We start from the raw sequence: 27,611 nt of genomic DNA on the forward strand, positions 1-27,611 counted from the left end.
TAGTCTCTGTTTGGTTGTGTGGATTTCCTATCACACTCTGTATCTTTTTGAGTCTTGGATTTATTATTTATAAAATGAAAGAACAACACATTAGAGATTTATAGAGTATCCCTTCAACTTGGGGGGGGGGGGGGAAGGCCAATTCTAACCAAAACAGCCCATTCATCACAAATGGGTAGCATGAGGACCCAAGTGTTATTTTCATACCTTTAATCCTTAAATTGCTAATTTCAAAATTGTAACTCATTTATCTAATATATGGGTTGGGGGGTCAGGATTAGCAACCAGAAATAGAAACTGGAGGTCTGATTTTGACTCTTAACTAGAACTGTGGCCTGGTCAAGTGTCTGTACCACTTCAAGCTTTCTCTTTCTCATATTTTCAAATAAGAAATTAGTTTAAAATGATCACCAAGGTTCCTTTTAAAATTCTTTCATTCTATAATTGGTTACGTGGATTGTTAGAGCACATGAGTTCAGAGGTTAATGTAATGATTAGAGGTAGTGGTATGAGGGAGATATTTGTACAGAGACGGGGCATTGAGTAAAAATCAAGAGCTTGGATTTAAAGTTTGACAGACCTGAGCTCAAATTTAGTCTCTGTCCTTCATCATTAAGAGAGCTCATTACTTTGTCTAGAGTCCCACTGTTGCAATATCGTCATCCATAACATGCTGGAACCAGAGGCAGGGAGGATCATTTGGAGATTGCTGAAGGAACCCAGAGATAGCCTGCACTAGGTTTGTGATAAAGGGGATGGAAAGGAATGAACAGGACAGATTTGAGATGGAGAGATATGGGCTGCTAAGAACAGACACGATTAGATGTGAATGGTGAGGGAGGAGTATCAAAGATAACACCCAAGTTTCCAACCTGAGTATCTACGTGATGCCATCCATTGAATAATGTTAGTTTCCCATCTTCACCTCCTTGCTGTATTAGGTTAGGCTCTTACACTGCTAATAACCCTACAATCTGTAGAATAGTGAGCAGAGGGATGATCTTGTTTGTGAGTCTATTGGTTTCTTTAACTTCTCAATTTGTAAAATGAGTTTTCACCAGTGTTTGTGAGTTTGTGGAACCACATGGTTAAGAGTGTGATGAACAGCCCCAACCTGCCCAGACTCCATGTTTTCCATTGCCACTACCCTGGAGCTCATAGTTGGAGCACCCAACATATTAATAGTCCAGCCCCTCCATCATGGGACCAGTCATACAAGTCCTAGCTGTACAGATTTATAGAAACGTTCTTCCTTACTCTGGATGTTTCCTCCCGTGTGGTGGGTGGGAGCTTAGTAAACCTCCTTGCTCTGGAACCCAGGGGGTGATTTTTCTACCAGAAAAATTAGGGAACAACAAACTCGGTTTGTTTGCTTCATCTCTCTTCTTTCTTTCTTCTGGGACCAAACTTCTGATGGGGATCAGAGGCTTTCTGCTTCTCCAGACTGATGTCTTACATAGGCTCTCTCCTTCCTGCTCTCATGTGGGCAGGCCTGTCCTGGTCCAGGGCTGCCATGTCTGGGGAGGTAGGTGGGGCACACCAAGTTACTACATCTAACCATGTTGATTTCTCACAATAGGGGCAACTGGGCCTCCTGTATGTCTCTTTTACTCATTTCTCAGAACCTGAATAGCTAAGTAGTAAGCTATTTATTGGGATTCCCAGGTGGGCTAGTGGTAAAGAACCTGCCTGTCAATGCTGGAGACATGAGACACAGGTTCAATCCCTGGGTCGGGAAAATTCCCTGGAGAAGGGAGTGACAACCCACTCCAGTATTCTTGCCTGGAGAATCTCATGGACAGAGCACCCTGGCAAGCTACAGTCCATAGGATCACATAGAATCAGACACAACTGAAGTGACTTAGCACGCGTGCGCACACACACACACACACACACACACACACTGTTTATTAGCTACTCAGAGATGCCGGCATGGTGAGAGTGGTGGTGAACTAGGCTTGAATACTTTTGAATGCATCGATCTTGGGACAGGATGAACTAGTCAGTTGTAAAGGCCAAACACTTGTTCTTCTCCTTGAATATCTAGGAAGTTTCTCACACCAAGGTGTAGTCACAGAGGATGATAAATGTATGAATAGTTCATTACTTCTAGTACTTCCCAAATGACACAATGGTGCAGGCCTGTTCCATTCCATAGCTTATTGGAATGAACATTTCAAAATTCATTTGTAATGAACTCTGTATAGGTGAGGCTAAGAAAGTTATTACAAATCATACCATGGCATGTCTAGTATGGTTAACATAATAGATGTCCTCACTCAAAATACAATTATAATTAAAATGTGGCTTAATAAAAATGCTGCACAGAGGTCCATGGTTATTCTTTACATGACTTTGCAATAGCTTATAATTGTCAGAGGACTCTTCTGGTTATTACTTTAAAATTTGGGTTCTGAAAATATTAATAAGGGCTTTCTTCTTATATCATCATCAAGACTCTTTCAATTAGAATGAACATGATAACAATGATAGTGGCCTAGCAAACAGAATATCATTCATTTAATCTTCCCAGTGTTTGGAATAGTAGTATAAAGGAGCAAAATTCTTAATAAAAGAATCAATTTATAGACATATACCATGTGTCAGCACTCCCCTAGGCTTTATTTATTCTTTTCATTTAAATAGTAGCCCTAGAAATAAGGATTATTAATCCTATATTATGAATGAGAAGGCAGGTCTGCAGAGGGTTAGTTAATGAAAATTCACACACCCAGCATTTGATGGAGTCCATATTTGAACTCATGTTCTGAAGCCCATGCTCTGAACTTCTCTGTATTTCCATTTGAAGGAGTTTCTTTGGAGAGAAATTAACTCCTAATATGGAAGAACACCATTTTGGAGAGCATGCTGGTAGCTTAAAAGGTAAATGTTACATATTTCAGCTATTATAAGGCACCCAAATGGCACAACATACACTGGCCCAGTGGATATAAACCCATGTTAGAAATCAGGATTTGTGGGCTCAATTGCTGCCTCTGCCACTCAGGTTGTCGCCTCTTGAGGGTGACACATTAACTTCTTAGAGTCTCTCACCTTTGAATGTAGATAATAAGACCTTCCTACCTGTCAAGGCTATGGTTTTTCCAGTGGTCATGTATGGATGTGAGAGTTGGACTGTGAAGAAAGCTGAGTGCTGAAAAATTGATGCTTTTGAACTATGGTGTTGGAGAAGAGTCTTGAGAGTCCCTTGGACTGCAAGGAGATCCAACCAGTCCATCATCAAGGAGATCAGTCCTGGGTGTTCATTGGAAGGACTGATGCTGAAGCTGAAACTCGAATACTTTGGCCACCTCATGTGAAGAGTTGACTCATTGGAAAAGACCCTGATGCTGAGAGGGATTGGGGGCAGGAGGCGAAGGGGACGACAGAGGATGAGATGGCTGAACGGCATCACCGACTCGATGGGCATGAGTTTCAGTAAACTCCGGGAGTTTATGACAGACAGGGAGGCCTGGCACGCTGCGATTCACGGGGTTGCAAAGAGTCGGACATGACTGAGCAACTGAACTGAACTGAACCTGTCTCACAATCTTGATGAAAAGACCAAATGAAGTCTCATATATCAGAGCACATTTATCACCTGAAGTGATTACATTTATTAGTATTATTATTTTTACTATTTCTCACATGATGTCTAGGAAGGAAAGAGGGCTTTAGAGTTAGACCTGGGCAGAGTCCTCTCTCTGTCACTCACAGGTTCTTTGGTCTTGTGGCAGACAATGCTTACATTTTCTGAGCTCTGTTTTTGTCCTCTGCATTGGATGATTTGATTATCCCCCGTGTTAATGTGTTATGGTGGGCCAGCCGGGTCGGGGGCAAAGAATATCAGCAATAAGAAAGTCATTGTTTTCAGAGAATTTAAAAACAATAAAACTAACTAAAAGTTATCTTTTTTTTTTTTTAAAGATCACCATGTACCAGCAATACTAAACCAAACATACCAAAAACTGTCAGTGATAAAGTAGGTCAATACTCCTTTTATGGAGACAGGCCAGGTCCCATACACTCTTTCCTTGGTTGACCACTATTGGTGAGGTGATTACAGTGAATCATACAAAATCTCCAATAGAGTCTTGGTACTCTGGAGGTATGCAGGAAATGATGGTTATTGCTCACATTGCAAAGTTACAGTAGAAAACTGCAGTACTCTGGATTCTTATTGAATAGTTCATCTGACAATCCCATAATAGATTCACAGACATTAGGATGTGTCTTTACTGATATCATCCCCAACACAAGAGTAAACTGCAGGTTGTCATGGAGAACAGAGAGGTGTAGCCATGAAGTGTTAGAGAAGGTAACCAGTCTTGTTCCATATTGAGCAGTTATTTTCCTCAACTTTTATCATTAGGTGATGCATCAAAGTATTGAAGAGTCCAGTTAAAATACAGATACATAATCTGGAGACAACGGATGTCCCCAGTCACAGTTGTAGAAAATATGGTAGGTAACCTCGCTTCTTTTAATACATGGCTATCAAATGTAAGGGTGAGCTTTAGAAATGCCAAGGTCCCATGTCCCATAGCACCTGTGTTGGGTTGGTTAGCTCTGGACACCAGAGTGGAGGTAGAGCTGAGTTCAAAGGGAGAAAAGAAGAAGAAAATAAAAGTAACAGAGTGACGGTGTGATTGTAGTTGGAGAGGTAGCTGTGGAAAAGCTGAAGGCAGGAATATTAGCCGCTCAGTGGGTTTGGCAGCAGGCCTGACAGCTGGGGGCAGATTTTGAGAAAAAGTTCTCCAAGAATAGGAAAAGCATCCAGTATAAGAAGAGTCCAGATAAAATTCAGTCCTCTGTCAGTCCACTCCAGTGTTCTTGCCTGGAGAATCCCAGGGACAGGAGAGCCTGGTGGGCTGCCGTCTATGAGGTCGCACAGAGTCGGGCACGACTGAAGCGACTCAGCAGCAGCAGCACTTACTGAACACTTACTATGCGCTAGACATTATCCTTGGGATACTGGGCACTAGGATAAGACAAATCCATGAGTAGCTACTTTTAACTCTCTGTGAGAACTGAAATTGAGGAATTACACTTAGAACTGATAAATGGAAGGACAGTTGTCCCTAGGGTTGGTATCTAGATGAAATTGGTAGCTAAATTCTAAGATATGAGAAAGTAGAAGTCCTGCCTATTGAATAAAATTTTACTAAGTTTATTTAGTTGAAGAGATTTCAGGTCAATAATTTAGCTTCTGTAAATTCCAGGACCTCCTACCACTTAGAAAATAGATTTTGCATGTCTAATGCAAATGGCCATGCACAGTGCTGTAGACCAACCGTGGAGAAGGGTTACCCAAGAGGAATAAAAAGGTGAGACTGTAAGATCCAGCTTGTGAACTAAACAGAGGAGCTGTTTTGTCTCTCTTGTTTACTGCTCTAGCTTTCAGTGCCCTGCAACAAATATCTGAGTAAATGAATCAATGAGATGCAAGTAGGAAAAAATTACCAGCACTGGGATTTTTTTTAAGTGGTACTCTGAATCAGTTTCATTATGATGATCTATTCAGCCATTAATTCTCTTAGCCATTCTGATCCTCTGACTTAATTGCAAACCTTGTGCCTTGAAAAGGAAGAGGAATCAGCTTAAATAGTAGGCCATTTTCACAGTACAACAACGACTCATGCTCAGTCGTGGCCAACTCTTTGGGACCCCATGGACTATGCCCACCAGGCTCCTCTGTCCTTGAGATTCTCTAGGCAAGAATGCTGGAGTGGGTTGCCATTTCCTCCTCCAGGAGATCTTCCCGACCCAAGGATCGAACCTGCATCTCCTGCATTGGGAAGCAGATTTTTTTACCACCAAGCCACCTGGGTAAGCAGGCTTATATGAGTGATGAAGGTGATGCTGGAAATTTGTCAGTTTGCATGAATTTTGCTAACCCAACCTCAAACTGTAATTTCATCTTGGAGACTTCATCTTCTTAATACAACTGCATTTAAGTAGGGTGAATTGTTTGAACAGGACAACAGGTACAGTGTCTAGTTGTTTCAATATAATATAAACACAGCTTAATGAAGTGCTGGTAATAAGGTGTTTCCAAAGGACATTGACTTAGAATATGCTTCTTGATTTGTGACCAATATCAATTTGCAAAGTCTAGAGAAATGTTAAGAGAGTAGAATTTACCTGTGAGCATGTGGGTCACCTATTCATTCAGTAAACATTTACTGAGCAATTTCTATAAAGCATGTGCTAGGTGCTGCTGTTTAGGATGGACTGGCTGACTAAGCTCATTTTAGTTTTCTGTGTAATTTCTTATGACATGTCTTTTTAGCATCTTGAGGCTCTGTACATATTCTTCTGTGGTTCACTCATCTCTTGGAAAAGCTCACATTTTTATAAAAGGCTTTTCTTGAAAATTATCAGTATTTTCTTCTGTTCTAAGTTACACTTCAGGGACAGTCAAGAAGGAGCAGTGTCAGACTAATTGCACTAATAATAATAGGACCCAGGCGGCTGGCTTTGATCTAGGGAACCATCTGCAACGCCGACCGCTTTGATGTTTTACACAATGGAAGCATAAATATTTTCAATGTACTCCATGATTGGACTTTCAAAAATCTAATTAAGATGAAGGTCAATTAAGAGAAAATAAAATCTTAACTCTGAAAGTCAGAGAAGAGGTGGAAGAGGACGGCATGGCTGTGTGTACATAAAAGAAGCTAGCTAACCTAATTATAAACTTATATCAACACCAGAGAAATTGCCTTTCATGTGAAAAAAAGGTCCTAAAGCATTTTATAACATTGAGATCATTAATGTGTCTTTGAAACACACCCAGGACTGGAAAAGAATAGTAATACTGGCATTTCAAATCTCTATTACTTAAAAAATAATCACAGACAATGACAGGATAAAAACACTCAGTTCAGTTCAGTTCAGTCTCTCAGTCGTATCCAACTCTTTGTGACTCCATGAACTGCAGAGTACCAGGCCTTCCTGTCCATCACCAACTTCCGGAGTTTACTCAAACTCATGTCCATTGAGTTGGTGATGCCATCCAACCATCTCATCCTTTGTTGTCCCCTTCTCCTCCTGCCTTTAATCTTTCCCAACATCAGGGTCTTTTCAAAAGAGTCAGCTCTTCACATCAGGTGGCCAAAGTATTGGAGTTTCAGCTTCAACATCAGTCCTGACAATGAACACCCAGGACTGATTTCCTTTAGGATGGACTGGTTGGATCTCCTTGCAGTCCAAGGGACTCTCAAGAGTATTCTCCAACACCACAGTTCAAAAGCATCAATTCTTCTGCACTCAGCTTTCTTTATAGTCCAACTCTCACAACCATACATGACTACTGGAAAAACCATAGCCTTGACTAGATGGACCTTTGTTGACAAAGTAATGCTTTTTAATAGGCTGTCTAGGTTGGTCATAACTTTCCTTCCAAGGAGTAGGGGTCCTTTTATTTCATGGCTGCAGTTATCATCTGCAGTGATTTTGGAGCCCCCAAAAATAAAGTCAGTCACTGTTTCCACTTTGGACCTTATCAAACGCAGCCCCTTGCTTCTTGGAAATGAGTGCCATAGATACTACAGCAGTGTTGTATCTGTAGATTCATCGAAATCTGGTGTGAAGGGGATTTTGCTTTCTGTTTCAGAAGGCTGCCAGGCTGGAGCAAGGCCACGGGAAAGAGTGCAGCCCAGAAGAGACCAGGTCACCTAAGGCAAGTTTCCTTGGTTCTTTATGCCTCTGTTTCCAAATTTTTAAAATCAGACTAAGCATGAGGAAACTCCTATGAATTTGCGTGAAGATTAAAGCTCAAATATAAATCCCTTAGTACATACTAAGAGTTGAAAACACCTGTTCCTCTTTCTCCTAAGGAAGGGCACAGGCTTTAGAATCACAGACTGGAGTCTGAATCCCTTTTCTCACCCTTGCTTTCTGTGTCACTTTGGAAAGGCAATTATACCTCCTTGGACTTTAGTGTTTCAAACTCTGAAACAGTCAATGGTATCTACCTGGCTAGGCACTTCATACAGCACCAGCAGCACCTAGGTCAATTACATGGAAGGCTTAAGATGGTGGAAAGTACCTTATCACTGTCCAAAGCGTATTTTAAAATATGGGTTAAGATGTCTACGCATGTGTGTCTGTGTGCTTCTGGGCATGTGTGTATATATGTCATCTGTGCCTATGTGTTAGTGTGGAGTATGTATTTGTGTGTGTGTATGTGTTAAACACACAGGAGAGAAGAACTGTCAGGACACACTTTTGTCCCTGTCACTAGCCACAATTATGTGATGTGGGACTTGAATGACATGGAAAGTCACTCCTCACTGAACAGGATAAACGAATTCTCTTTATTCCTTTGCTGGGTGACACACATCATATGGATCTGCCCCTGCCTCCCCCTCTTCTCTTTTGAACTACATCTAAGGATCCTTTCATCTGAGAAGTTCAAAGTATGCCCACTTACCTATGCATCTTACTGAAATCTTCTTTTCTAATCTGCCCATACTTGGGGACAAATACATAACCAATATTAACCCATCAGGTATCCCCTGTCGCCGTCAGGGACACATGGTATCTGACCACGGTGGCTTAAGTTTGTTCCCAAGGCCAATTAGCTCAATGGCAGAGGATAAAATATGATCTTGAATTATTCTCTTCTGACAAACAATCCATTAAGATGGAAATTCCAGCTAAAGCAGATACAAATGGTTGTTTTTTCCAAAGTGGAATGACCTTGGTCTTCACAAAGACCAGAAGAGTGATTGCCTGAACTGCTAGTGCTGTCTGATTATGTTTTCTTAATTCTATAGTCTGAGTAAAAGATAGAGAGTATTGTTAAATGCATTATGGGTTATATTTAGAATTGGTACAGTTGATTTATCAAATTCAAAGGCCAAGTCCTGCCCTTGGATATGTCCAATGTACAAATGTGCATCCCTGACCAGAGGAGCATCTGCTTGGAATGCAATGTTCTCTTGCTAACAGGATCTGTAGAACTCACGGGAGGTGGAGGTGGGCCCTGGGCACATGGCATCTGCTGGCTCCTGCCATACTCACAGTTCACAGTGACCTTGACTTGTTTGACATCCGCTGAGGAGACCTCATTGGCAGCTTTGCACTCGTATTTGCCTGACTGCTCCCTGGTGATGCCGAGGATCTCCAGATATTCTTCTTCTCCTTCAAATTCTCTTCCTGAAAAACAGAGGTTTGCATGATTTTTTTAAGTTTAAAATACACAGGAGGTTACCTTTTTTTTTTTCTTTTTATAAGCAATAAATCCACATGGTTTTTCAATAATTTGATAGTGTTCTTTGTCTGAGGTCAGGGTCTATGGATGCAGACCCCAAGACAAAAAGTAATGTGAAAATGATCAAGAAGGCAGTTTTCTCAGGAAAAACTGGTAGAGCAGTGGGAAATGGGATCTGGGAGAGAAAGGAGCCAAGCCAGGGAGCAATGCCAATGCCAAGTCTTGTTTCACAGCGGGCAACCTGGCTCAGCCCCTCAGGGAGCTCTGGGCACAGCATGGAGCCCAGTTCCAAGTTGTCCTCACCAAGAGTCAAGAAACTGGAATGTTTATACATCACATTCATCAGTCACTGGTTAAAGGCTTAGAGCAAAGTGGCAGTTGTGGGGAGGGGCATGCCAGTCGTAAAGGGCTCAGAGGGACAGTCCCTGAAGGGCTGAATCATCCATTAGACCACATTGCAAATCACACTTTCCACTGAAGTTGTTATTAGGACAAGCTACTTCCTTTTGAGAAGCTGTCACTCTTCTCTCCCAGCTTACGTGGAATTCTATTCATGAAGGTCATGTCCGAAACCCTATGTTGTAGTTATGGCTTCCTTTTTCAGTACCAAACTACATCATCCATGAGACTTTCAGGGCATGGGCCAGCCAGATCCATGAGAATGTGCTGCTGACGGTTCATTTTGTCACATGGTGTGGTGGGGAGGGCTAGGGAGCTAAATATCATTGGCCTAATTCATTGGAACCAGAGGTCTGGAGGCCCATTTTGGAAAGCTGCACAAAGCTGGATATGTTCATTTTCATAAAGAAATCTCAAGATAGGCAGGCTTGTTGATTAAATGACTTTCTTTCTGCAGGTGCAGGGGCGAGACATGGAGGAGGAGGAAGAGAAAAAGGGGAGAGAGAAGGTGAAGAGGAATGGGGATTGAGTAGGGAAGAGTTTGGCCAGAAAGTCCTACAGACTACAGCTAACTTCAACTTCCATCCCCCTCAAGTTACTAAGGCCACTGCTGTTGCATTAGAACAGAGTAGCTGGGAGGGTGCTAGAGGACACAGTCCTGCCACTGTAAGGAAAACCTGCTCCTGGTCCTTCTACACTAAACGGTACCAAATAATAGTTCTGTTCAGATACTACAAGCTGCTTTCCTTTTCGGGGAATTCTCTGAAGGCCAAATCAACATAACAGCCACCCAGCAGAAAGACAAATTTGCTGTCTAAATATGTCAGCTAACTCTGTTAACTAGCTTCCCAGTAGAAGCTAGTGCCTCTTTGATAACATCCTTTAACACAGCTGTCAGGAGTACTCTTAAGTTTCACGTCTTCTGTTAATTGTCACTATCACTAGTTTTGAGGAAATTTTGCAATCCCAGCAACAAAAAGGCAACAGTTACAATAATTTGGTTTGGATTCCTGCACATTATCAAGTACATGCTTCTACTAAAAATTTTATAGAATTAGTCTCTAAGTGCCTAACTGCATATGGGCTTCCCTGGTGGCTCACTGGCAAAGTATCCACCTGTCAATGCAGGAGACATGAATTCCATCCCTGGGTGGGAAGATCCTTTGGAAAAGGATATCGCAACCCACTCCAATATTCTTGCCTGAGAAATCCAATGGACAGGGGAGCTTGGCAGGCTACAGTCCATGGGGTTGAAAAGAGTCATACACAACTTAGTGGCTAAACAACAACATGTAGCTGCATATTACAGTATGCATATGAACAAGTTCCATTCCAAGAGCATGCTCCTAAGGCCAATTTGTCCATAAGTTCAACAAAGTTAGCCTAGGTACCCAACTAACATAATCAGCTATATAGTAATGTAATGTAATGTGTTTATAATACTTTTCACACAAATAATACATAAAAACAAACAGAAATAAAGAAAATATTTTTAATCTTATAGTACAGTATCTTGAAAAGTACAGTACTACAGTACAACAGTTGGCATACATCTGTGTACAGGCAAGAAGAGTTACTGACTGGAAGAGGAAGAGAAGATGGGAGATAGGAGTTGAAGAGTCATCAGCAATAGGAGATGAAGGGCAAGCTGCAATTTCACTCATGCCTTCTGTGACTGGACATGAGAGGGCACATTCACATCTCTGAAAGTTTGCAACTTGAAGGTTTGCATATAAGGGACTTACTGCATTTATAAAACGCTGTTTTTTTCCTTCCTTTTCTTTTCACCTTTTTTCTTCTCCACACTCATGCATGTAGTCAGATCTGACTTCTCACACCGAAGTTGAATGTGGTAAGAAAGAAAACAGAAATCTTGGAAAGGGTAACAGTCTACCTTACTGGGTTAGCTGGGAAGAATTTGGGCTTGGAGGAGATAAAAAGATCTTTCCAGCTTCCTTGCAACCATGAACTTAGAGTCATGCCAACTAAGTGATTCTAAGAATCTTCAAGCTAAATATAAATACCCTGAAGACAAATGGCAACATTGACAACTGCAGACCAAAATAGGACAAAGCTCATTAAAAATCTGGAGTGCAAAAGTGGGATTTACAGTAAAGACAGCATTATTGATTTTGAGAATAATGGTGGATTATAATGAAAAAAGAATTGAAGATGAATTCAGAATAGTTTGGGATTTCTGCCCCGCTCTGCTTCCACATCCATCAACTTTATTTCCAGGTACAGAATTGTTAGTAGAAGAAAGAGAAAAGGACTAGAGTTTTCTTAGAAATGGCCGACAACACTGAATTCTTTTCCCATCCCATAAAATAACTAGAAATGCTGAGTAATGAATCCATATCTTGCTTTTTTTTTTTCTCCAGTAGTCATGTATGGATGTGGGAGTTGGACTATAAAGAAAGCTGAGTGCAGAAGAATTGATGCTTTTGAACTGAGGTGTTGGAGAAGACTCTTGAGAGTCCCTTGGGCTTCAAGGAGATCCAACCAGTCCATCCTAAAGGAAATCAGTCCTGGGTGTTCATTGTCAGGACTGATGTTGAAGCTGAAACTCCAATACTTTGGCCACCTGATGTGAAGAGCTGACTCTTTCCCTGATGTTGGGAAAGATTAAAGGCAGGAGGAGAAGGGGACAACAAAGGATGAGATGGTTGGATGGCATCACCAACTCAATGGACATGAGTTTGAGTAAACTCCGGAAGTTGGTGATGGACAGTGAGGCCTGGCGTTCTCCAGTCCACGGGGTTGCAAAGAGTCAGACATAACTGAGCGACTGAACTGATCTTGCATTTTGAATTTCTGAAAAGTATAAACCAGTTCCAGGCATGAGAAAGATGAATTTTAGCAACAACCAAGGTCCTGTCCATTTGGGAAGATGGCACCTGTGAGAGTAAACATTGAGATGAATTAGAAAAAAATAAAGTAACATTTATTGGGTTTGGCATCTGAGATTCTCACATGAATACCAATGTAGGTATTCATCATCTCATTTTTTCCTGATAGTGTGTTAGTCACTCAGTCGTGTCTGACTCTTTGCAACTCCATGGACTGTAGCCTGCCAAGCTCCTCTGTCCGTAGAATTCTCCAGGCAAGAATACTGGAGTGGATTGTCATTTCCTTCTCCAGGGAATCTTCCTGACCCAGGGACTGAACCTATGTCTCCCACATTGCAGGCAGATTCTTTACCATTTGAGCTACCTAAGAAGCCATGATAAGCAGATAATAAATCTTCACGGGATGAATTTTCAATCTGATGTGTTTAAGAAGAATTCACCCAATCCTACCTCAGGATAAAGGGGGAGTTTTCCTTCAAATGTCCTACCCATAAGGCAGAAAGGTCATTTTGTTTCTCGCATGCTAGCTCTCCTACGCTCTGAAGGCCACCTGTCTCTCCGGCAAACAATATGCACACTTGGTCCACCAGAGCAGGGAATTCTCAAGACGCTAACCAAATATAGTTAAGAGAAACTAGAGGGTCTTCCCTCATTCAACAATCTTGATAAAAATTTAAAATATTAAACAATATCTCTGGGCCCTTCTTGTCATTCTTCCTTTATCTCTTGGATCCTTCAGTGGGACCTCTTATCCTGCCACTTCTTGCTAGTCTGTTTTTCTTGTACCCACAGGACACTATGCCTACAGCACACAATCTCTCGATCTTTTATCATTAATCCACTGTGATTTGAGAGGAAATGGGCTTTTCTTCATTGCTAGAAAGTCAAAGAACCAGACTATAAATTCCTTGGAGACTGTATCTTGCAATATCCCCATGCACAGCACAGGGTCTAACACAGACTAGTTACTCAATAAACATTTGTTGAGTTAACTTAACTGAAAGAGGAAACAACAGCAGAAATTAGGGTCAGATTCAACACATCAGCTGCTTAAGGGAACCAAGTATTGGAAGGTAATTTCCATACCTTCTGTTCTTTCTGTGACAGAAGCTGATGTATACATTCAATCCCTTTTAATGATACTAACAAAGAACAATTTCACTGGGGAAGGATGGGTGTGCTGAGTACTCTGCTGTTGAAATGCTGGATGGAGCATCTCTGGCAGTGTCCTAAGGATGTATCTGCTGTGGGTATTTATTATTTCAGGAGAAAGTGCACAGCAAGGCCCCAGGTGGAAATGGGCACAAGGCCATATTTTTCATCTGACCGACTGCAGTTTCTGGTTTCAAGGCATGGACTACAACACGTTTATCTTAAGTTGCAGAATTTTAAAATGCACTCAGATCTTTTTGTTCCCCTCCCCTGGCCCCCACGTGTCTGTACCCCTCAGGGCACCTATCTTCCCATTCTTTCAGTTTCGGCAGACTAGCTGCTCTCAACCCAGGGGCCCTGTCACCATCTCCCTCTCTCAGAAGAAGACTCTGAGACCAGAGTCTGCCACTCCACCTGTTGGTAAATTCTCTGGTGGAATATGGGCCCTTCTCATATTAGCCATAATGTGGCTAATATGGGCCTTTCTCTTGTTTCTATCATTTCTGCCCTTGTATAAATGTTTACTTGAAATGCAAATTTCAGTATTTTGGTATTTTAAACATCTCAACCTATTTCCACAAGCTTGCTCACGTTGCCGAGTGTTATATTTATTCTGGGATCTGGCGTTTAGTTTAAATCTCCCTTTGCTTGCTGTGCTTTTGTGTCTCCTGGCAATATGCAGCTACCAGGCTAAATAACTTCTCGTCCTCCTCAGTGAATGTGCCTTTCAAACTCTTCACATAATTAGCATATTGCCCCTTAGCCACTGTTTACTCAAGTTGTACATATTAGTTCTTTTAATATTTCTTCATAAGTCAGAGAGAGGGGCCTCGAGCTAATAGCAGGAGGAAAATGTTCTCTTCTGTGTTTCCTGATGTAGAGGCAAATCAGTCAGGAATAATGCCAATTAAAGTACACCAGGTGCTACCTTCTGAGTACAGTACCTTCAGAGGATGGTGCTTTGGTGAAATCTGTAGAGTTCACATACAAGATGTTGATTCATTTAGATTTCCAAGGTCAACAGGCATTTGGAAGCAAGCAGCCATTTGAAATTAAACACATGGCCTTGGTGTTTCTCTATCTCCCCTTCTTTCCTTCTTCCCCTCTCTCCTCTACCTCCTTCCCCTTCAATATGCATACATACAAAGGGCTATGTATTTACATATAACCATTTAACTTTTAGGGAATAGCATGCAAATTCACTAACACCCAAATATTTGCTACCACTAAACACAGAAAGCCTATTGAAAATTCTCCATGGTATGACATCCAATACCCTATTTAAAATTTAAAAAAAAGATTGCTACCTTAATAATCATTATGATATCTGTCTTTCTTTTACCTTTATCTGAGATACAGGAAGTAAAATTTAGAAAATGTGTTAAATTTGAGTGTTTTATGAATTTAATGTAAAATTCTAAGGATTAGCACATGTTAGGAAATGGATGAAGCATTTTTCCCCACTATTCTGAGTCATATGTATCACATCTCTGTAGATCATTCTTTTACAGAAGGGAAGATGGGTTTTAAATGGGGTTGCCATTCCCATTATTAACCTAAATTGGAATATTTTCTAAGTAAGTGACAGTAAACACATTGGCTGTAAATACAAACATGTATACATAGATTAATGAAAGGCAAAGAAGTGGCATTCATTTTTCAGGTATATATGTATGTATGTATGTATGTGGGTGTTTGTGTGAGTCTGTGGTCAGAAAGTGGGGCAGTGAAGAGGGTGAGCAAAACCCAGCTATGAACTTCTACCTCTAAAAAGAAAAGAAAAAAAGGATCACAAATCAATGATGCCATTTGAAGTTTCCTGTGGTAACTTCAAATGCTGTAACAAGTTTCTGTTCTACAGTACATTTCATGTTTTCATTTTTTTTATCCTAAGGACGTACCTGTTCCTGTTTTTGCTTCTTCCTTTTTTTTTTTAATGCACATTACTTTCTGTACAGACATGCTAAAAAAAAAAAAAAGGAAGAGAGAAACGCAAGAAATCTAGAAAAAAATGCTTGTGATGGGTTCTGTTTATATTTCCAGCCATGTCTCTAGATCCTTTGAAGTTTTTGTTTCTCTGCTTCACATTCTATCTGAGAGACCATTCAATGTTTGACAACATTTCTGTCCAAAGGTGGAAACAGCTTCTCATTCCCACTTCTCATCACCCATCAAGGGAGGGGTGAAGAGTGGTAACTGATCCATGATCGAAAGAAGACAGTGTAGGTGGCAGACACAGCTGCCAGAGCAGCAATCATAAGAGAATACGGAGTCACAGGGAAGAACAATGCATTGAAGGGAATGAATGTGGCGGGGGGGGGGGGGGGGGGCGGGGGGGGGGGCCCGCGGTGGGGGGTGGAATGGAGAGAACTGATACAATGAGGATGATTATAAGGAATAGTTAGAAGAATAGAAATGAAAGAATAGAGAATTCTCCAGAGACAAAAGTATCTGACTATTAAGATATTTGCGCCTACAAAGGAGGGAAGGGGTTGGTTACTCTGCTGTAGAAATGCTCTCTCTCTGAATAGTAAGACACAGCAGGGTGCAGATTGTGCAAATTGGCCCCATGCCTTCTGTGGCCCCAAAGGGTGTAGTTAGTACCCAGAAATCAGAGGCAAACACAATGCCTGGAAAGATTCACAACTGGCTTTGACTCTATGAATGAGCATAGGTCAAATGAAGAAGTAAACCCTGGCTTTATATTTCCTGGCATCCAGAGAGATCCAATTCATTACGGTTTGTGTTTTTGTTTTCATATACAAAAAATCAGCTAGCTGACATAGTCTGAGCTCAGCATCCAACCAGAAGCTGCCTTCCACACATCCTTTTCAGGGGCATGTCATTTTGTTATTGTGCTCACACTTAACCATTACCTCCTACTTGGTGTCAGTTTACAGAAACCATTCAGCCTTTCTAAATGCTAGGCTTGGAATCAAGATCCTCTATGTTTAGTCCTCTGATGGGGAATTGTATTGGTGACAGCTAATCTTCCACTGTAGGGACCATGCCTGGCTTTGTTCATCATTGTCCCCCTAGTGAACAGCTGGATGCAAGAATGCTCAAGAAATATTGCAGAGGGACTGTGGAAGGAGCTACCACTTAATAAACACACGTTAGATACTTTGTTAAGTGATTCAGACATGATCATATTTAATTCATAGTGGTGGCTCAGAGGGTAAAGAAGCTGCCTGCAGTGCAAGAAACCTAGGTTCCATCCCTGGGTTGGGAAGATACCCTGGAGAAGAGAATGGCAACACACTCCAGTATTCTTGCCTGGAGAATTCCATGAACAGAGGAGCCTGGTGGGTTACAGTCCATGGGGTTTCAAAGAGTCAGACACGACTGAGCTACTTTCACACTCACACCATTAAGATGAGGAATCCAGGTTTAGAGTGTACCTTTAAGGAAATTTCCAGAGTTTGTAATGATATTAAGGAAGAATGCAGATTTGAACTAGGTCTGTGGACATTTGGAGACCGTTTTCCTATCTAGGCATGACTATTTTTATCAGTAAAGATTCTCATTAGCTGAATTCTTAGCTCTCGGAATCTGCTCTAGTTCTGTCTCCTGAATATAACTATGAGGTTGAGAACGGGACACTTGGGGAATTTCCAAAACAGTGGAGCTCAGTTATAGATAAAGAAAATAAAAAGACAGTCTTCAGTTTTTTCAAAGTTTCTCTACTTGCTCATCAAGAGAATCAAATAAAGCAATCAATGAGAAAAAAGCTGGTATTTAAAAGTTTATATGCACTTATTTACAGAAGTCCTTCCAAAAGCAATATAAAGCCATTGTTGCACACTAATGCCAACAGACAGCAAGGAGCTGCAGCAACGGTGCAGAATGCACTTATATCAGGAAAGACTTACTGGGAGAAGCGAGTTTTCAAGAAGTTGAAAGACAAGTGGACAGAAACAGAGCCAGTGAATTGTAAAAGGGTGTGGCAATCTGGTTATCCTGACTGAAATAGAGTTCTCCACACAGGAGAAATGAGCAGTGTGATATGACAGAAATACACAGGCAGGGGTGTGAAGGGCGGTGTGAAGACTCTGGACTTGCCATGTTCAGTATCTCTGCATTTCAATGAAGGCACAGTGGAGCCTTCTGGCTCCCATAAGGCGCTGAGTAAAATGACATTAAAAAAAATGATTTATTTTAAACTTTCTTTCTTCCATTTTTCCTTCCTTTCTTTCTTGAGAAAACAGGGTATGTAAGCGGGTAACATCATGGAAATTTTACTTGTCTGAAGTCCTTTGTATAACAACACCACGTACTCTCAGTGCCAATTCCTTGGTGTACTGAGTACCAAAATGTACAGTAGTAAGCTGCCCTGTGAACTGCTGTGAAAGTAGAGATGTTTCTTCAAGGTTGTCAAATGGCCGTCATCAACCCTGACAAACTGACAGTGGCTCAGTACTGGGGAGGATGCTGAGGCAAAGTCTAGGCTCAGTGGGAAAGAGTGGAGATGTCTGTGAGGGCAGGAGAAGGGAATGCGTCATCCATCCTCGGAGCCTCACCTGCTCTGGGGTCTCCTGTGGTCCGCTTGAGTTTTCTAGGGTGTGAAGAAATATATTCTAAATACAGCATGTTTTCATAGATTGAAAGCTAGTGACTTCCTGGGCTTGAAGGCAGTTAGTACCATTCAGGAAAGTAGGAAAAGATGCATATTTTGGGGTGAAAATAATGGGCTCCATTCTTGACACGGTTGGTATCAGGTTGGACTATCCTGGGATTGCATTTTACAGGCACTCAGAAATATCTAGAACTGCTCAGAAACTAGGGCTAATGTAGTTAAACATGTAATATATATACTGGTAGTAATTCAAATCTTGGTAGAAGAGACTATAGTACATTTGTATGATGTAGCATTATGTCATAAAGCAGGGAATCACCGTCTTACATCTTTTTTATTATTCTGGGATGAGGGGAAGAAGAGGCAAAGAGGAAAAACTGGAAAAAAACAAACAAACACTTAGAAGCCTCCTTTGGAATAAAATAGACATAAAAATTTCTGCAGGTGTTGATTGCGTTTTAGACTATTTCCTAAGAAGGGGGCGAGGCAGAGATTAGAGCTGCTGGTCAGAGGCAGCAACAAGCAAGGTCCTCCCACCATTGTCATCAGAACTGTAGGGGGTCTTCCATGACCTGTCATCAGTGACTCTGCCAAGGCTGAGGATTAAATATCAAGAGAGATGAGAGCAGTGGCTGCTGATTTTAAGAGTCACATAAATCAACTGGCATTTTGTAAGTGAATGTGTTAAACTCAGCAGGGCAACTGCACTGTGGAAGGATTACTGGGGATAATTTTGTGGCTGCCCAGAAGTCTTTGAAAGGTAATTAACACAAAGGAGGCCTTGGCCTTATCTGGTCCTTGGTCCTGTCATCCCAGGCCCCAACGTTGCAGTGACATTACTGGGGCTCAACCCCCAAATCTCAGTCTCCCTTCTTAATCTAGCCTCACTGCTAAATGAGCCCTTCCAGCCAGTTTAGGAAAGTATTCTTGCTTAGAGTCTATAAGCAAGTAATGAAGAGGAAAGTAGAGGGTAGGGATGGGGGGAGGCCAGAAAAGAAAATGGTTAAACAGACAATAGAGAACAGATTGGTGGTTGCCAAGGGGGAGGGAGGGTAGGGGGAGGATAGACTGTTTGGAGTAAGCAGATATAAACTATTACATATGGAATGGATAAACAACAAGGTCCTGCTGTATAGCACAGGGAATTATATCCAATATCCTGTGCTAAATCACAGTGGAAAAGAACTTAAAAAAGGATGTATGTCTGTATAACTTAATCACTTGGCTGAACAGCAGAAATTAACACACCATGGTAAATCAAGCATATTTCAATTAAAAAAATAAATAATTGAAAACCCAGTGACTAAGAAGAAAGTTTAAAAAAAAAATAAAAGAAAAAAGTAGTTTAAAAGCAGGTAAGAAGTCTGGAAATTTGCTTCTTGCCTATAAGCCAAAGTGAATGAATGAGGAATTACCCCTCAACATTCAGTTTGTGTTGCCGCCCTCTGTGGACCAATACCCCTCAGTCTTGGGGTTTTTGAGCCTCTGTGAGGCAGACGGATGGTAGTGGAAGTGAGGGTTGTGGTAGCAGAGATGGGGCTACACTGGAGAGGTGGAGTGGGAGAGACAAGGAGACAGCTCATGCCTTCTCTGGACAGCAGTCACCCTCTCAGGGTGGGCCCAAGCGAGGCTATGAGGCCAGTGGGCCAACACTTAATAAGAAAACAGCAGCGATTTGTCTCCACCGCTATTTATGTTTCAAGTGCATGACAGGCTGTCGGTGCAAGTGAGGGTCGCTAAATTTACTGCCTTTCAGATTACTGCCACAGTCTCTGACTTGACAAGTCACTTCATTTAAAAAGCACTGTGTGAGGATGTTTCCTCCACTTCTTTTTAAATAAAAACAAAGGGAGAGGAAAAGGCCACCACAGAGGTTTAAGTGATTGAAATGCAGGAAGCCCCCAAGACTGCCTTCGCCTGATGGGAGGGCGCTGCTTTCACACACTCCACTCTAATTAAAGTGGCAAGTGAGGGAAAGGGGTGGCCCTGAAGTTCTTGGTTTGACTGATTTGTGGACTGGATGATATTTTTATGCAGCTGGGGTGGAGGTGTGTGTGTGTCATAAAATGAGTTTTCATACCTTAAACATTCAAGTGGAGATTCCTTTTAAATAGCTGGATATTGTTGCTTAAACAGCTGGATGTTGTTGTTTAGTTGCTAAGTTGTGTCTGACTCTTGTGATCCCATGGACTATTAGCCTACCAGGCTCCTCTGTCCATGGTATTCTTCTTTAGGCAAGAATACTGGGGTGGGTTGCCATGCCCTTCTCCATGGGATCTTCCCAACCCAGGGATTAAACCCATGTCTCTTTCTTTGGCAGGCAGATTCTTTACCACTGAGCCACCAGGGAAGTCCAAATAATTGGATATAGGTGAAAAATAAAACTACTTATTTTTTAATACTTTACTTTATATCTGTTCATTTATTTTCTGAGCTCTTTATAAACAGAAGAAGATAACTACAGCCAAAGAGAAGGAATTAATCATCAATGGGGTAAAGGGGATAGAGATAGGGTGATTCCCAATGCTGAATAAGAGTAACAATTCAAAATATAAAGTTTTGGTATAATAAACCTAAATACTTAAAAATACATATGCTAGTGGATTCTGATCTGAACAGTAGAGCATGGTTTCTGAGTACAATTACAAACAATCATTTGACAAATATCTATTTCTACCTTGTGAGGCCAATATTTAAACCAGAATTACAAGAATTAGAGGAAGTAGAAGAAATATATTATTCCTAACTCTATGGAATTCACACACTTATCAAGGATAGATACAGTTAAATACCCCTGGAAGGCCCTGATTTTATTTCATATCAGTGGTGGTGGTTTAGTCACTAAGTCCTGCCCTACTCTTGAGACCACATGGACCCCTGCCAGGCTCCTCTGTCCATGAGATTCTCCAGGTAAGAATACTGGAGTGGGTTGCCATTTCTTTCTCCAAGGGATCTTCTTGACCCAGGAATTGAACCTTCATCAACAAAGTTAATACATAAATATTAAGACTAAAGATGTATTTAAAATACATATGACATAAAAGGGGCTACAAGCTCAGTCGGTAAAGAATCTGCCTGCAAGGCAGGAGACCTGGGTTCGATTCCTGGGTCAGGAAGATCCCCTAGAGAAGGAAACAGCAACCCACTCCAGTATTCTTGCCTGGTGTAATCCCACAGACAGAGGAGCCTGGGAGGTTACAGTTCATGGGGTTGCAAGAGTCAGACATGACTGAGTGACTAAGCACACATGACATAAAATAGTGGCTTCCAGTTGACTCTAGTGGTAAAGAATCTGCCTACCAACGCAGGAGACACCAGAGACAAGGATTCAATCCCTGAGTTGGAAAGATCCCCTGGAGGAGGGTATGGCAACCCACTCCAGTACTCTTGCCTGGAAAATCCCATGGACTGAGGAGTCTGGCAAGTTACAGTCCATGGGGATGCCAAGAGTCAGGCATGGCTGAGCAATTGAGCACACGTGCACACACATGTCATAAAAGGGCCAAACTCCTTAAAAAGTTGAATTTTCAAAGTCAGAAGGCTAGACTGACTATTTGGGAGACAGTTTGACAATATCTACTAAAGCTGAGGACATGAAGTGATCCAACAATTCCACTACTATGTGCAGAGATGTTCACTGCAGCACTGAAAGCACCCACATTGTGAAGAGATTAAATAGATTGTGGCATATTCATATAACAGAATCCTAGACAGCAAAGAAAATGAAAAGATGATGGCTCTATATAGCATGTGGGCAATCTCCCAAACAATATTGTGTGAAATAAATAAAACAATCAATATAGTATAAATACCCTCCTATGAAAATTACAGACAAGCAAAACCTATTGTTTTTCCCATGAATGCTGTACAGTTGTAAAATTACAAAGCAAACCAATGAAAAGTTCATCACAAAGTATTTTTCACTGTTTTTTTTTTGTGTGTATGTGTGTGTGTGCTTAGTCATTTAGTCATGTCCAACTCTTTGTGACCCCATGGACTGTAGCTCACCAGCGCCTCTGTCCATGAAATTCTCCAGGCAAGAACACTAGAGTGGGTAGCCATTCCCTTCTCCAGGGGGTCTTCCCAACCCAGGGATCAAGTCCAGGTCTCTGCATTACAGGTTTATTCTTTAATGTCTGAGCCACCAGAAAGCCTTCACTGTTATATCTAGTATCTATTATGTGCTTTTCATACAAATGTATTCACTTAAGAAAGTTTCATTCACATACTATAACTCTATCTAGCCATAAAAAGATTGTTGGTTATAAAATACTATGTATATGTTTTGTGTTTATATATATACATAAATGTATATATTCATATGTATACTTTTAACACATTTGCTTATATACACACAGTATCTACACAATATTACTTGCAGTCTGACTTACGGATTATGAAATCAGGAGAGGCAGAAGCATGTGGTCAGGAAATTTCTCTTCATTTTATGCTTCCTCTACTGCTTGAATTTTTGACATAGATCATATATTACTTTTATATTAAAAGTTTCTTAAAAATGGAATTGGATTTAGTAATTTCAGTCTGGGGGAAAGACTTACCCACCCTTGTGGCTGTTATCCTCAGGGCAGGTTTTTCATAATGAAAAAGAAAATCTCTGAGATTTTTCAATTTCTAGCATAAGAAAAGAAGAATTAATGGGAAAATAAGATGCCATTATCAAATGACAGGAGGAATGGTAGCAAGGAAGTTGATACCACATAAAATCAGAGCAATTCTCTAATTAGCATGCATTAAGGAATTTTAATACTACGTGGGCATTGTCTGCTTCAGTCTACCTCCTGTATTGTGTCTATTAAAAAATTGTGACCTGCAGGCCCACCCTGCCCTGAATCAGTGAGACCAAAGCATGGCCAATTGTTAGAAGCTCTTCACCCACTATTGAGAGGGGTTTGGACTTGCGTGCTTACCCAGAATGTGGCAGGTACCTGTATGCAGTCGGACACTGTTTCTCTTCCTGTTCTCCACCCTGCTGACCAGTTTGCTTGGTTGTTCTTTGGTTCATGTTGCTGGCACTCATATTTCACTCCAGTGCCCAGTTGGGGCTAGACTATGAACTTGACCCATCATCTAGCTGTCAATAACTCCATTCTTCTGAGGCTGGAGGCTTGTAAGTCCTCTCCTTTCTATCATTGACTAATAGCCTACTAGCCTTGATGCAGCACCACTACACAGGAATCTCTGTACCCTTTTATCATCATAGCCACAGGACCTGCATATTCTGAGAACAGTCTCAACTTGATTTTCTGTAATGATATGAACCAAGAGCCTTTCAGAAAAGGGGAGGAGGTCGGAGGTGTAGGTAGAAAGAATCCATCCTTTCTTTCTAGTGTTTTTCTTTTATATTCCTTCAGCCCAAGCAAAACCCAACTTATCTTTCCCCTGTCCTCCCACTGGGGGGACTTCTAAATTCACTAGTGGCTTAGGCCCCCTAGGGCCTAACAAGCAAGAATCATAAAATTACTTCCTTAAAAGTATACAATTTATAGGATCTATATAGAGACCTTTTATGGATGGAGAGAGCAGGTACTAAATAATACCTGTCATTCAAAAATATTAGGCTCAGTTTTTTTTTTTCCCCATAGTATATAGAACAGAACTTTGTATCTCAACCAAGCATATAAATGTACTCAATCATTTGTTTATATCAGACAACTTCCCAGGTCGGTGTTGAAGCCATTTTGTCTTACTCTAAGAAGCTGATCAATCTGCTTAGAAGGTTTTTCCTTCTCATTCTTACCTTACTTCTCATTCTTACCTTATAAGAATCTCACTGCAACCATAAAAATAACTGTATATATAGAGATTCAATTGCTAAAAGACTTCAATCTGTGCTGTGTGCTGTGCTTAGTCACCCAGTCATGTCCGACTCTTTGTAACTCCATGGACTGTAGCCTGCCAGATGCCTCTGTCCACGGGGATTCTCCAGGCAGGAATACTGGAGTGAGTTGCCATATCCTACTCCAGGGGATCTTCCTAACATAGGGATTAAACTCAGGTCTCCCACATTGCAGGCAGATTCTTTACCGTCTGAGCCACCAGGAAAGATTTCAGTCTAGGACTTGTCAAATGCTTGTTGAAGACACTTGAGAATTGCAAAGCATATTGTTATAGACTGGATATTTGTGTTCTCCCAAAGTTTATATGTTGAAATTCGTCACCCTCACTGTGACGGTACTAGGATGTAGGGCCTTTTGGAAGGTGCTGAGTCCCTGAGGGTGGAGTTCTCATGAATGGGAGCAGTGCCCTTATAGAAGAGGTCCCAAGGAGCTCGCTGGCCCCATCAGTCGTGTGGGGACACAGGAAGGAGACTGCTGTATACGAACCAAGAAGAGAGTTTTCACTGGATACTGAATCTGCTGGCACCTTGATCCTGGATATCTTAGCCTCCAGAACTGTGTGACCTAAGTATTTGCTGTTTAAACCATCCAGTCTATGATGCTTTGGTGTAGCAATCTGAATTGACTAAGATAACCTCTCTACTGAGTACGCTGTGTGTATGTGTGTTAGTTGCTCAGTAGTGCCCAACTCTTTGCAAAGATATGGACTACAGCTCAAAAGTTCCTCTGTTCATGAGGATTTCCAGGCAAGAATACTGGAGAGGGTTGCCATGCCCTCTTCCAGGGAATCTTCCCAACCCAGGGATTGAACCCAGGTCTCCAGCATTGCAGATGGATTCTTTACCATCTGAGCGACCAGGGAAGCCCATTATCCATTTATTTAAGAGTCTCTGAAGTAGATCCAAGGAGTGCATATTTAGAAAGCAGGCAACTTGGACTGTAATTATTTATGCATGTCCTAGAAATGGCTTCACTGAAGTGAGACCACAGACTTTTCTGTAAGGACTATTAAAAATTACCATTTTGAGTACATTTTCTGTGCATTTGATAAACTTCAGTCAAATATGCTGTCAAATACATTACTCTATATCCTTTACAAATGGCCTCCATGCATCAGATATTTGAGGATCACGTCACCTGAAATGAATTTTAAAACTTGCTGCTGTTTTTGAAATAAAAGGTAGCTGCATGAATCAGTGTTTCTTCCCTTTTGTTTTCACTTTAGAAAAATTATGCAAATATTGTACCTAGGCATAGTGATCAGCTTATCTCAGGTTCCTGCCATCATCTATTCAAGTGCCTATCAAACTGTGACCCATAGATGACATGTGTAAGAACCATATTGGGAGCTTGTTATACAAGCAGATCACTGGGCTCTTCAACAGACTTACTGAGTCAGAACTGCCTGAGGTAAGACCCAGGCATCTGTATGTTTATACAGATCACTACTACTAGAGCATATCTACACTTGGTACTCATGCAGCTGATCTCAGTAGTCTGAGATTCAGAGGCACATCCCCTTTCTTCTAACTGCAGTTGACAGGTTTAACCTTCACCTGGGATTCGGAATCAATCCAGTTTTTAGGCTGGGGGAGTTTGAAAGAGAAAAGTTAAATTATCAAGAGAAGAATCAATGTTCTGCGTTGAACTTGACACTCAAGTCCCATCACTGAACTAACAATTCCTCTGTTTGTTAGTACCACTTTGTAACATTCAGGCTTCTTACATACACTAGTTCATCTATCTGCACAGGCTTATTCTTTTCTCTTTATTTAAAACTGAAGCTACTTAAGTTTAGTAAAGTTAAGAAACTTGCCCAACATCACACAGAAAATACATAGCAGAGCCAAGATGTCTGTGTGACCTTATTCCTGGGACTAATCTCTATCTTGCCTACCAGTACTAGATACCACAACAGCCAATGCTGACTACCTGCTGACCTGCCTGGAACGCTAAACAAAGCTTGGGTCTCAGTTCCTAATTGTTTACTGTCCTTTACTTTCCTTTCTCTCTCATTCCTGTAGTTCACTGTGTTTTGTCTGACATGCTCGCTAGATTTTTATACTGTAAAAATCACCAAGAACAACTAATTTACATGAAAAGTTGGGAAAAAAAACACAAACTGCCTTTCCTACCTCCATTATGCATGAGTTTTGGAATAAAAGCACCTTTGATCAGTGGATAAGCTATCTGTGAACTTGAAGAATGATAGATGGATGGCTGCTGACCTTCTCAAGAGTTAGAAGATTTTCTAAGAGTAAATTAATTTGTAAACAGATTTAATTTCCTTGGATCATGTTACATAGGATTCTGAGCTACCCTACCTCATACTCTCGAAGTGTGGCTGTAGAGTTTGCATGGAAATTACATGTGGCCAATATGAGGTGTAAGCAGATACAGTGATTCAAAGCAGAGGCTTCCTGTGTGGTGAGATTTGACAGGTTGCCAGACAGGATGAGGGTGGTGGGTATGGTTGCTAAGTCGTGTCCTACTCTTGCGACGCCATAGACTGTAGCCCCCCAGGCTCCTCTGTCCATGGGATTTCCCACAAGAACACTGGAGTGGGTTGCCATTTCCTTCCCCAGGAGATCTTCCCAACCCAGGGATCAAACCCGAGTCTCCTGCATTGCAGGCAGTCTCCTGCACTGTAGGTGGATTCTTTACCACTGATCCACATAAATTGCCTCAAAGATACCAAACTTTGAAGCTTAATTATTTTCCCATTAAGACTCCTTTAACAATGCAAATATTACTGCATGTGGTTACACCTCTTATCAGCTAATGTCTTAATTCTCAGTGAGCACCTAAGGGATTTGTCAGCCTGCAGGCAATCAGAACAGAGAGCTAAGGGAGGAGGTTCTGAGGAACTCAAGGACTGGACTGGAAGAAGAAGACACTGTTGAAAAGAGTGGTCACAGCTCAATACCACACTGAACACACACCTAAATGCTGGTGCTAACATTGAGACAGGAAATAATTCTCACTAATATCTAAGTTGTGGGTGTGAAATTAGTTACAGATAGAGATGAAAAGGTCATAGCTTATGACATTTATAAATAAGTCAGTCTTGGAATAGGTAGAAAACACACTAAAAGTCTTTGGGTTCATTTGAGGTCATGGTAGGGGTCTTTTAAACTTGCTGATCCATGTCTTGATAAGAGCAATAATGTCCAGGTTTTCAGAAGACAATTGGGTAAACTCTGAGCAGGATGTCTTGGAATGTATTTTAAAAATCAATAGACTCTCAAATATCTTCAGCCTTCTTCTATTCTAAAATATTGCTGGTTTCCAGAATATGAAAGTTGATTACATCAATATCTCACCATAACATATACTGACGACTTTTTAGATTCTTGGTCTAACAAACCTTGCTTTTTCAAGGCGAATAAAGTTAAGCACCTTAGATCACGACCTTTGGACAGGTGGTTTCACCTGAAGGCAAACTTAGCAGTGCCTCTTGGACAACAACACTGTCCAACCTGCTGTGTTCAAGGGTGGAGGAGATCACAGGGAAGATGTGAAAGCAGGAAAGCATCGGGGGGAAACCATGAAGAAAA

The 27,611-nt window shown here is 41.2% G+C and overlaps 1 protein-coding gene across 3 annotated transcripts in view; it reads right to left on the minus strand.

Moving 5' to 3' along the window:
* The window catches only part of LSAMP (limbic system associated membrane protein), a 681,987-nt gene that overhangs the window by 45,357 nt on the left and 609,019 nt on the right, over positions 1-27,611 (minus strand). For all 3 annotated transcript variants that reach the window (XM_070465998.1, XM_070465999.1, XM_070466001.1), the window contains exon 4: positions 9,031-9,165. In XM_070465998.1, the coding sequence (XP_070322099.1) occupies positions 9,031-9,165 (135 nt within the window). The remainder of the gene's footprint in view (positions 1-9,030; positions 9,166-27,611) is intronic.

The sequence above is a fragment of the Odocoileus virginianus genome, chromosome 4 (assembly GCF_023699985.2).
Source record: "Odocoileus virginianus isolate 20LAN1187 ecotype Illinois chromosome 4, Ovbor_1.2, whole genome shotgun sequence".
Taxonomy (NCBI): domain Eukaryota; kingdom Metazoa; phylum Chordata; class Mammalia; order Artiodactyla; family Cervidae; genus Odocoileus; species Odocoileus virginianus.